This window comes from Juglans regia, chromosome 16, assembly GCF_001411555.2.
Source record: "Juglans regia cultivar Chandler chromosome 16, Walnut 2.0, whole genome shotgun sequence".
NCBI lineage: Eukaryota > Viridiplantae > Streptophyta > Magnoliopsida > Fagales > Juglandaceae > Juglans > Juglans regia.
In genome coordinates, this window is record NC_049916.1 from 4,205,441 (window position 1) to 4,218,017 (window position 12,577).

At 42.7% G+C, this 12,577-nt stretch overlaps 1 protein-coding gene across 1 annotated transcript; it reads left to right on the forward strand.

The window, feature by feature from the left end:
• The first annotated feature begins 8,966 nt into the window (after window positions 1-8,966).
• LOC108992165 (transmembrane emp24 domain-containing protein p24delta3-like) lies at window positions 8,967-12,145 on the forward strand. Its single transcript, XM_018966633.2, has 4 exons — window positions 8,967-9,348; window positions 9,540-9,752; window positions 9,865-9,941; window positions 11,693-12,145. Exons 1-4 carry the CDS (start codon window positions 9,112-9,114, stop codon window positions 11,835-11,837), a joined length of 672 nt encoding a protein of 223 aa, XP_018822178.1. The 5' UTR covers window positions 8,967-9,111; the 3' UTR covers window positions 11,838-12,145.
• Window positions 12,146-12,577: the final 432 nt, after the last annotated feature.

The following is a 12,577-nucleotide window of genomic DNA, read 5'->3' on the forward strand; positions in this document are numbered from 1 at the left end:
CCGGCGAGCCTCCCTAGCTCAACCCCTTTCTCTCACGCTCCCTTTTCCTTTCCATTGGAAGTACACAGCCCGTATGGGCTTAGTGCACGTAGCGCCGCCCTCCAACGCCACCACTCCCTCGGCAGCTTCCTCTACCACCGGCCACCACTCCCCAGCGAGCTTGGCCTCTCCCATGCAGCCACCTTCTCTCCGTCGCACACACGCACGCATAAGGAGACCCACGCATGACTTCACCATGCGCGGCCCCTAGCGCCGCCGTGCGCAGCACCCACAGCCACCTAGCGACACCATAGCTCTTCCCCGAGCTCCTCCAAGTGACCCATGGCCAGAAGCCCCCTCCTCCACCTCACAGCTTCTCCCCTTCTCACGCACGGATTGCACGCCGTGCACCACCATGCACCGCCACCCACAGCTGATGACCGCCACGTCCAGCCTCCTCAGGCCGCCACCAAGCCAACCCAACCTCCCTTGGCCTCGATCTGCCACCCACGAGAGCACACTCTCTCTCACTCTCCCACGGCTTCTCCTCCACGGTATGGCCAGATCCGCCACCGTGGTGCCACCTCGACGCCACCACGAGATCCACCGCACCTCCCTTAGCCAAACTCTAGGTCCAAACCATCACTTTATGTGGTGGGTAATCACTGCACGTGATGGACAGCCACTGCGCGTGGTTGACCGCCACTGCACACGGCTAGATCCGCCATGTTATACTCTACACCGCCATCACAAGGCCATCACGAGCCCTTCCAAGACCACACCTAGCTATCTAAATGCCTAAATAGTCACCGTACGTGAGTTAGCCGCCACGTACGACTCTTCTGACATCATTGGCTATGACGGTCAACGAACAACGCATGGGTTATCCCGTCGATGGTATAACTCTCTATCCCTCGTAATTATGTTAGATATTGATTAGTTGACTAGGTTGTGGATTGTGCTGTTAGTATTAATGGAGTTGTGGTATTGTGATGTAGTGCTGTGTGATGAAGTGTTGGGCATTTTGTGTAGTGAAGTGTTGGGCATATATGTGTTGTATGGAGGTGCATGTAGTGTTGTGGACTATGGGAAGTGTTGTATGGAGGTGCATGTAGTGAAGTGTTGGACATATCTGTGATGTGTTGGGTGTAGATGGGAAGTGTTGTGGACTATGGCATGTAGTGTGATTGGGGAATATGTGCTGTATTGGTGGCGTGGCGAATGTGGAATGGGAATAGTACACGCTAGGTGTACTTTGTGTGTGGCATAATGTGTGACAATGAGAGTATATGTAAAATATACCCTCCTGATGTAGTGTGGAACGGGAAGAGTACACGCTGAGTGTACTCTGTGTGGGGTATGGTATATGAAGAGAGTACATGTGGAATGTACTCCGTATGACGGGGTGATGCACCATATGGCGAGTAAGCCATAATGGTGATGGGGCGTATTGTATATGTGGGGAGTACATGTGGAATGTACTCTATGTGGTGGTGAGATGCACCATGTGGCGTGTATGCCATAATGGTGATATGGCATAACGTGCATGTAGTATATGCAAAGTGTATTCCATGTAGTGGAGTGATGCACCATATGGCGGGTATGCCATAGTGGTGATGGAGCGTATGTAAAGGGAGTACGAGTGGGACGTACTCCATGTGATGGAGTGATGTATCATATGGCAGGTATGCCATAGTGGGGATGTGGTATGTATGAGGGGAGTATACGTGGAGTGTACTCCATGTAGCAGCGACACTCCTTGTGACGTGTCGTAGAGATAAGGATGGTTATGTATTTGATGGGCGTGGAATGTGATGCATAGTGTCGGGAACTGTGGAACAAGTAGTTATGGCATAGCCTGTAGTCTGAGGTGACAAGTGTCACTGTGATGGACTTATGGCTAAGAGTATGCGTGAAGTATCATAACAAGTATAAGAGTGCGCAGCAGAAGCATGACTGAGGAATGTCACGAAGTGACATGACTACTGACAGTCGGGCTTGTGATGGGCGAAGTAGTGGAACAAGTGTAAGAGTTCGCAGCGGAAGCATGACTGGGCAACGTCACGAAGTGACGTGGTTATTGGCAGTCATGCTTATGATGGGTGAAGTGTTAGAGTGTAGGAATGGCGTAAAGGGAACGTGATGAGATGTCACATGAGGAACCGTACTCGTGATGAGTCAGGAGTTGACGTAGTAGAATGTTGGGTAACGCAACAAGGTCATGGTGTATCTTGGGTGTAATCTCGGACTATGTGACGTGACATAAGGCGTAGTTGTGAATGGAGTCTTGTCGTGTTAAGTGTTGGGATGAACTGTCAAAAGAGACGGGTAGTATGAAGAGTCATTCTAGCCGGGTTAAGAGAAGGTTGATATCGGAGTATGGTGCTTGTTTACACAAGCAAGTGATCAACGTGTCATATGTTGATTTTAGGTGATAAAGGGGTAAGGCACATGTGTAACATGGTGAGACACATGTGTCGGACGGATTCACCATATGCAATGGGTAATCTGTCATGAGCATAGTTGCACGATGCTTAAGCCTCAGAGTTGGCTTAGAGCCGTGTGCTTGCATGGATGGGAATGAGGATTTAGTGTGGTCTAAGATGCATGAAGGTAGTGACGGATGCATCGTTAGGATTGAGATGTGTGATTCCATCGGTCGGAATCATGCGTCGAATGTGGTTGTAAGAAGAGTAAGACGAATGTCTTAGTGTCTTAATCCTAAGGTGAATAATGGGTTCACTTTAGTGGATGAGCACTTGAGACAAGACTTTGAGTTGGAATATGTGGTGACCGTAAGTGGTCCCCGAAAGGTTTAACATAGTGAAGGGCACGTAAGTGCATGGGATAGAAGGAGAGTGTTCCAAGTATAGCGTAGTTCTATTTATAGTTTAAGTTACTTATGCATTAGATAGAGAATGATGCTAAGGTTATGTTTATGCATGTAGGTTGCCATCTGACAAGCACATGAATGGACTGAATGACATGCAAGTAGCATGGAGTCCAGGTAAGTGTTACGTTCATACTCTTCTAGAGTCTTTATAAGATAAAAGAAAATAAAAACGAAAGCTTTTCCTTTATGATGCTTTAAGAAAATGCCAAGTGTTCAAAGGTATAAGTATGTACGGCCCCTCCTTGGCAGCCCCTGTTTATGCACCCAAAGTATTAATTGTACGCATGTGAATGGATGACTATACGCTGTATCTATTGTATGTATTTTCTAAGAAAAATCCATAAACTGATAAAGATGCATGAAAGGCATGACAACGGATGCTTTTGTGGATCCTACGAACCGACGCTCTCATGTGCGCCACGAGGTGACGCTTGTGGACGCCATGATTGACGACGTTCAAGGTGACACTTATGGGAGGCCATGAAAGCTGACATTTAAGCCCATGTATGTTCTTAAATGAAGTTTTCCACGAACGAACTGTTAAAGAAAGGATAGGACTAAAATGAACGAAAAGACGAAAAGACCATTTTCGGGCTTACGCCCCAAACGATATTTTCTCATGAAAAGAAATGACTGTTAAATGAAAGAAAGAAATGAATGAAAGCTCCAGCTCTTTCGAGCTGACATGAATGAACGAATGAAAACAAGAAAGAAAGAAATGAAAGCATGATTGTATGAAGATACGTAACGGCCACATGAATGAATAAAAGGGTACCAATGAATGGGCAGATTGTAATGCCGGGTAAGTAGTACTGGAAGTGCACCCAGTGCTTCTCCCTATGAAAGGGATTCCCAACCTGTGGCCACGGGCGGAATCCGGGTCCAAAGGAAGACCGCTAACCCCAACACACAGGGCGTAACAGTGTGTACTGGCCTATGAAAGTGATAAGAACGAATGGATGTATGCATGCATGTACGAACGCACAAATGCACAACTTTAAGAAATGAAGGCACTGATGGGAGAAACGTTTTACGAAAAGGATGCCCATGTTTTAAAATAGAAAAATCTCGTCCAGTGAAGTTTTCAAACGAACGCACGTATGACACGTATGCATGCACGTAATAGTATGTACGAGTGATGAATGCATGAATAAAAACCTATGTTGCTATATTTTAACTGTATAAAGTAATGCTTACGAGTCTTCGACTCATTTTAGTTTTTATGCATGTCCATCCCCCCACAGGAACTGCATGATCAGGACGGACACGGCCCATGGGGAAGAGTACGGAAGTCTATGCACGAGTTTTAAACGTACGAGAGGCCTTTTTATTATAAGATTTATGTTTTCTGCTGTAAACATTTTTTATTGTCAAAGCACATCTTAATTTATAAACGTGGAGTCTCGCACCCTGGGTATGCAAGTGAAAAGTTTTAAATCGGACGGTAATTCCCGTCGTCCTTTTATAAAAAAATTTTGGAAAAAGACCCACCACAAGGATGGGTGTTACAAGTTGGTATCAGAGCAAAGCCTAGGTTATGCTTGACTCTATAGTGTTCTTTTCAAAACAAAAGAGAGAAAATCTTTTTCTAAAGAGAGAAAACTTTTTTCCAATGAAAGAAATTTTTTGAAAAGAGAACTGCACGTGAAGGAAAAACCTAGACTGACGTCTTCCCAAGGCTTGTCTGGTCCTGAAGTAAGTACAAGAAAGTATTTTTATTCTTATGCTATGATGTTTTCAAAGTATGACCTAATGAACGCATGCATGTCAGATTGGCAACTAGAAATAAGTAGTCATGTTAAGTGTATAGAATGTAAAAGGTATCAGAGACTGAACATAGTTAGAGGATAAGGAATGAATGATGGAACGTTAGGACATGCAGCAATAGCTGCATGCTAATTAAGGAATGAACTATAAACGTTAGAAAGACTAAAATGGTTAAGAAACTCATGAACGACCACGAACTAAGCTAGGACTGAAACGTAAAACGAGATGGCGACTTCAATCCTCGCTGACAGGAATGTCAGAATAGAAGATACGAACGCTACGTGATGGATGGACTTAACCACTTTGGACCGACTGTAAGCATGACGCTGGAGGAATGACAAGACGTGAGGGCAAGTATTGTACGAGACGTGACCAAGATGCTGAATGTGTGCGGACACGCGTAAAGCCAACGCGAGCACACGTATGAACAAATCCCTAATAAAAATGAACAAATCCTTTAAAATACTGCGCAAAACTTTTAGAACACTAAGCAAATTCCTAAAGTATTAAGCAAATCCCTAGAGCCTTAAGCAAATTTCGAGGACGAAATTTATTTAAGGTGGGAAGATTGTAATACCGTGCTCCTTTTTCTTACGTACGCTTCTTCTTTTTGACGTATCTTTCATCTTTATGACGTAAGCAAATCTCGAAAGTAGAGATTATGTGATCATCTGCCATTCTCACTAGCGACTACGAACCACGTTAGTCATTCAGCTAGATATATCGGGTTTCTGTAATATTTTCCTCAGTGGGACATATGTGAGTACCTTTATTGGGTGGGCTTGAAAATATAGCCTTAGTCGACTGGTGACGATAACCAACGTGAATGCTAACATTTTCATTTGGGAATATTTGGCTTTTACTCCTCGGAAGGCTTTGCTTATGTAGTAGACATGTCATTAGACTCTTTCTTCTCTCTGAGTAAGTACGATGAATATAGCATTTGGTGACACTGCCAGGTATGCGGTTAGGTTCTCTCTAGGTTTGGTCTTACTGAGAAGCGGTGGATGGGCCAAGTAATTTTGTAACTTGCCGAAGGCAAGTCCGGACTCGTCGTCCCACTCCCGTGCTTTCCTAAGGACTTTGAAGAGAGGAAGGCAACAATCGATTGATCTCTCATCGAAATGGCTCAAGGCGGCCATTCTTCTGACCAACCATTGGACTTCGTTGATGGTCCATGGTCGCGACATATCCATAATTGCTATGACTTTCTCAGGATTGTTCTCGATTCCTCGCTCGGAGACCATGAAGCTTAAGAATTTCCCTGACTCGACACCAAACACACATTTTAGCATATTGAGCTTCATTTTGTATTTTCTGAGTACTGCAAAAGCTTATCTGAGATCAACAAGATGTTGTTCTGGTTTCTTGCTCTTGACTAGTAGGTTGTCTACGTAGACTTCCATATTCTGCCCGATTTGATATTTGAACATTCGATTGACCAATCGTTGGTATGTTGCTCCTGCATTTTTGAGACCGAATGACATTGTTTTGTAGCAGTAGCAGCCCCGACATATCCTTCGAGTATTGTACTTATCTCGCCTATTGAGGCTTCTCTTCTATTCTGGCTCCCCCGACGTGGGCTCTCTCAGTGCCGGTCTACAGCTCTTCTCCTGGCAAGGCTTCTGTTTCTCCAGGTAGGGCTCCTGCTCCTCCTCCCAGGACTCCTGTTTCTCCAGGCAAGGCTTCTACTTCTGCTAGGGCGCCAACGATCTTCGCGTTATTGACTGCGTCTCTCGTCACCACGTTGGTCTATATGAGCTTCCATTTCTTCTATTTTTCGCCTCTTCATGAAGCAATCCTCAGTTTGGTGGCCGCCAGTCTTGTGGTAGGAGCAGTATTTAAGATAGACTGAATCCCGTCTTTGCTCTTCTTGGGAGTTTGGTTCTTTCTCAATTTCTACTGCCAGGTTGGAATGTAGGTGTGGATCGGCTTTCCCATGTGAAATTCGCTCTTCCTTCCGCTTTGTTTCATGGGTTTTTTTCTTGTCACCTTCTTGAATTGGCCTTTTACTCTGGTCTGCCGCCTTTTTGTCCGCACTTTCCATTTCAGTCTGTCTGGAAGCCATCAATGCTCAAAGTGTATATTCGGCATTTATAAAACTGTCTGCTTGGTCCATGGACTCACGTAGCGAAGTCAGAGTTTTTCGAGCGGTCTCCGTCATAAGGGGTCGCAAGGCCAGATTCCCCTTAATGGTGGAGCCAAGGTGATTTTCTCGTCTTGGTCGTTTGTCGTCATACGCTCCTTGTTGAAGCGATAGAGGTATGACTTTAGACTCTCATCATCCCTTTGCTTCACTGTCAGGGGGTATGCGATCGACCTTCTTCTCTTTCGATTGGCTATTAATTGTGTCAAGAAGAGACGGGCCAGCTCAATGAAGCTAATGATGGTTCTAGGTTGTAGGGACTCGAACCAAGCTCGCACTACTCCCTTCAATGTAAGGGGAAACGCTCTGCAAGTGACTTCACTAGGGAATCCATGCAAGGTCATGTGGGTCTTGAAAGTTTCCAGATATCCCAATGGATCTTTTGACTCATCGTATGCATCTAAGAAACTTTGAACCTTGGAGGCAAAGGTACAACCATAACCTTAGCGCTATATGGCAACCCGGCTCTAGTGAGAAGTTGGTCTACAATCGATGGTGGGCCCACTCATTTGACCACCTCATCGTACTTATTTAGGAGCTTCTAGATTTGGAGATCCACCCTATGTTGTTCTTCCTCCACGGGTGCATTTGGAGGTTGATGGGTCTCGGAGTTACGACTCTGTTGACCTACATCTGGTTGCTCGTCGCCCCTTCGCAGGACATCATTCTCCTGATTAAGGGTCTCCATGTCGTCCATGAGTTTTTGTATGGTTGCAGCCTGTTCATTGAGTCTTCCTTTCATTGCTTCAGACCTTACTTCTTTGCGTTGTGAGCTTTGAGAGCGCGTTGTCACTGGCATATGAAGGACACACTATTTATGGGAAACATATATCCCACAGACGGCGCCACTGTTGATGTCGTGTTTCGTGGGCTTGGGCAACTCCGCGCTAGCAGTGCTTAGACTCTTCCTTGCATGAAGGAGAAGGGGACCTCGGGGTTCGTTGTACATTTGACGCTCAAGTTAGTTTTAATGCAGGAGATGAAAAGAGAAAATAACAGTAGAGATATGTAGATGTTAACCTGCTTGTCGATTGCCAGACACATTTATTTATACTTGCCGGTCTGGTCTGCATGGTAGTGGGGTGTTGCTTTGTAGGAGATCGAATATTCATGATGTCCACTTGTCGTGTCTCAAGTTGCATTGAATGTGACGTGCCTTATTCTCTATGTGTCTTTTGTTCCATTAATGCACAATGTGAACTTGCCTTAAATATTCCTTGGTTGCATTGAATGCGACATACCTTATCTTTTAAGTCTCTCGGCGCCACATTAATGCAGGGGTGCACCGCCCTGCACATTCTTAGGTCGCATTGAATGCGGCATCTCTTCTTCATTAAGTCTTTCTCATGTTTTCTATTTGGGCTTCCGAGGTGTGCTCGGCTCGACCTAGATCTCATGCCCGGGTCCCGAAGTCCTCCAGCACACTCGGCGCTGCCTAGACCTCACATATAGGCTTTGACTCAGGCCTTTCTCCTGGTTTGGCCCAGGTACTAACTCCATTCACATATTTAACAAAAACACGTTATATTTATTTCATAATAAAAGTAGTTTTATAATCTAACATATTACGTTAAATTACATCAGTTTGTAAATTTATTTTTGTGAAATCCGTCGATGACTAAAGCTTCGTTTGGATATTGAGATGATATGAGAAATTTGTGAATAACAGTGAAATAGTTTGTGTTAAGATGCTTTATGAGGTTTTGGAAAAAGAGAAAAAAAAAATTAAATAAAAATATTTTAAAGTTAAAATATAATTTTTTTAATATAATTTTTGTTTCGAGATTTTAAAAAAATTGAATTATTTTTTATATTTTATTTAAAAATTTAGAAAAAAAAAATTAATTACATAATACTTATATGAAAAATTTAAAATTTAAAAATATTTATATCTATAATATTCGGATATTGAAATAAAAGGATTAAGACGAGAGTATCTTGTAAGCAAGTACCTGGAGCATTTCTCTTGCATAAATCAATGCTTAGGACGAAAGTGCGAGTGAAATCAACTGCGCAAGGCATTGAGATTGCACACCCGTGGTTGTCCTTACACAGCCCCTTATCCTCCGTGGACAGCCAAGCTCGATTTTGATTGGACAATTGAAACTTGTTATGCGTCAAATGTCAAAGGAAAGACGTCGCTCCCTATACCATACCAACTCGCAACCTATTATTTCACGCGCCCTCCACAATTTTTCTCGCATCTCCAGCTTGCGTGATTTTGGTTCGACAGACAGCCGAGCACCTACTTTTTCCCGCAAACTAGAACGAACAAAGCGCTCTGAGATCTGAGAAGGCGAGAAACCTCCTCCCTCCCTCCCTCGACATGGCTCATACGATGAGCTCACGTGCTTCAGTTAGTGCTTGGCTCTTCTTCGTGATCTTCTGCTCGATTAGTCATCTTCTCCTAATACCTGTAGCTGAAGCGATATGGTTGACCCTCCCGAGCTCCGGCACGAAGTGCGTGTCTGAGGAAATCCAGAACAAAGTCGTTGTTCTGGCCGATTACTACGTCGTCGATGAGGTTGCCCAAGCCCACCATACTCCCACTGTCTCTGCTCGGGTATGTTTCTCCGATTTCCTCTCTGAATTTCTATCTTTTGTGTTTTTTTTTTCGTTTCTTTTAGATTTCTGGCGATGATTCCCGATTCATCCTTCTGCAAGCAAGGAAATCACTGTTTTTTTCTGAAATTTGGATGAATTGAGTTCTTTCCGCAAATTTTGGGTCCTAATGTTGAGGGTTTATCTCTTCAGGTGACGTCTCCTTATGGTAACAATCTTTATCACCAAGAAAATGTGACGCATGGTCAGTTTGCGTTTACGACTACCGAGTCTGGCAACTACTTGGCGTGTTTCTGGCTAGACGGCAAACACCAAGAAGGTGGAGAAACAACCCTTAGCCTTGACTGGAGAACTGGAATTGCTGCTCAGGATTGGGAGTCTGTTGCAAGGAAAGAGAGAATAGAGGTGGGTTCATTACAAAAAAAAAACTTAATTCCCCTGAATCTTTGTATGATACTTTAATATATCTATACAATTTTCTTTCCTTTCTTCGTCTCATTAAGCTCGTCAAATATAGGGTATTGAGCTTGAGCTCGTAAAACTCGCAGGAGCTGTGCAAGCCATCCATGAGAATCTCGTTTATCTCAAGAGCAGGTACTTACCTCTTTTTCTTCTTCATTTTTATATTTATTTTCTTTCGTTCCCATGTTATACATACGCATAATGTGGGAATTCAATGCAGGAACTCATCCTCCACCCCATTCTTTCAGGGAAACAATATAGATACATGTGTATATATATATATATATGTTATATACACTTCGAATTCGTTAAGTTTATACTGTGCTCCCTTGTTTTGATGTGCTTCTCCTTGTATTGTGTTATATTTAACACTAAGAAAAAGTAGTCACAGAGACAAATTCTTACAGCTAAGAACCACCAAAAAAGTAGTCTTTCAAAGACCTCGCGCAGAACACGAGCCAAAAAACAATTTACTGTCCTAACCACAGTTAATTATCCCTAACAATTTACTATCCGATAATTTCCATACTATCCGATAATTTCCATGACCCATACCATGTGCATGATCTGATAATGCACGTTACAAACTTCTCTAAATCAACCTTGACACTAAGATTTCTCTCATGTGAGATTCCAGAGATTTTTGGAGCAAACTCGGTGAAACTACTAGCCATTTGATTGTCTTCCAAATTGTTGCTGACCCATGATATGTTGCCTTTCCCCTTTCCCACAGAGAGACTACCATTCAGAATATAATTGGCAGGAGCAAAACAAATGACCCAAAGTTTTGTCTATTCCACCACGCAAAGAACCCTTCACTACATGAAAAGTTATGTGGTTTCTCAAGAGGTCCTGGGTAGACAATTTGCTCCCATTCGCTGGTGAAAGGATGAATGAATAGCAGGGGATGGATTTTCTGTGCCATACAATGTGATGTCAGTCCCAGAGGGCTATAAAAGCTAAATATCATGTCAAGAAGCTTAATAGAAACTTTCGATTAGGAGTATCCAGGGAAAATACTGTCACTAGTCCAAAAGTTAGGCTTTGAGTAATTATACACGTTATCACTGATCTCTTGCCATTCAGAGAACCCATTCAGTTCTCCTCATCACTTTGGTGATTCCTCGCCCCCTCTTTACCAAAAGGAAGTAGAGCCACCATTTCCCACCATCCCACCAGACCTTTCATCTTATGCCATGCCCATGATTTCATTTTCTGTAACATTTTCCATTCTAAGATCAGTCTCTTAGAATTCAACCATCAAGACTTCATTTTGTTACTGAGCATACTGTTGGTTGAAGTTTCCAAAACCTTTATCACAGTTAAGGTAATTTCACTAATATTTTTGGCCTTATTGTTGGAAGAGAAAATGGAAAAGTTGTGTTTGACGTTTGCCTCCTAGAGTAGGTTATCAAGGTTTTATTATTTCAATTTTCTTTCTGTCTCTCCTTTTTCTTTTCTTTTGTCTTTTTTTGTGTGTGTGTGTGTGTTTTTTTTTGGGGGGGGGACAAAGTTCAAATGGAAAGTGTCTCGATAATCGTATGGAAGATGGACATTCTATTAGTCTATTATACAAGAGTAAATTACCTTACATTGGAGACAGTAAAGAGAATAAATGGATTTTTAGTATCTCTTCTTCCTAAGATTCCATACCAAAATTTATAGGTGTTCTTGATAGGAAAATGCTGACATATTTTCGTCACATGTTTTCTTTCCCCTACCCGGCCAAACCAAACATTGGATGAGAGAAAATTTTAATACTCTTCGTATAAAACATTAGAAATTTAGAAAAAAAGAATGTAGACATGAATCTATATGCTCGAACTATTGATATTAATGCCAACATTGAACTCCTTTTCTTCCCTTATTTTTGAATTACACAGGGAAGCAGATATGAGAGAAGTCAGCGAATCAACCAATGCTAGAGTTGCATGGTACAGTATCATGTCCCTCGGAGTCTGCATTATTGTTTCAGGTTTGCAGTTGTGGCACTTGAAGCGCTACTTTCGAAAGAAGAAGCTCATATAGATCTTATCCTTTATTGGTTCTGATGCAAATTGTCACAAGAGTGGAAAAGTTTGGAATCAGTCTTTCCTTGTTGTACCGTAGTTACTTTTTCAGGTCTTTTTTTCTCGGTTTCATATTTTCTGTCTGGGGAAAGGGGTTGATTCTTTTATCATAATGGACGATATGAATATACTGCAAAATATTTGGTTAGAGCGAGAGGAAGATGAAGTGATAACCGCAGGGGTATCATTTGTTGCTGTAAGATTAGTTTTATTACACTGAAGATCATATTTATTAAGATTAACAGATTAATGTGGCAAGAAAGCTCTTTTTATGTGTTCACTTTAAAATTCAGCGTCTATTAAAATTAACAGTTCTTTTATATACAATCTATGTCACGCACGACTTGCGCACTCCAAGTGACATGGCGGTAGTTTAAAAAAAAAATGAAAAGCATGAAGAGAAAGGCTTGCTCGTGCTAACACACTTCCGATACACAGTAATACATGGCTGCCTGACATGGAAGAGAAAGGCTCACTGAGGGAGGAGGAGATCGTGCGATGGTGGTGGGGCATGAGCTACGGCAGCTACTCTGTCAAGATCCCATAAAAAACTGCCCTAAGACATGGTCTTAGGCATGCATAGACAAGCCGAGGCCACCAAGGACCAATGCCGTGAGCTCCCATAGGTTCTACACTACTATCATTTGTTTATTGATTTATTTTATTTATTTTTATTTATCAAATTACCTATTAGGATTT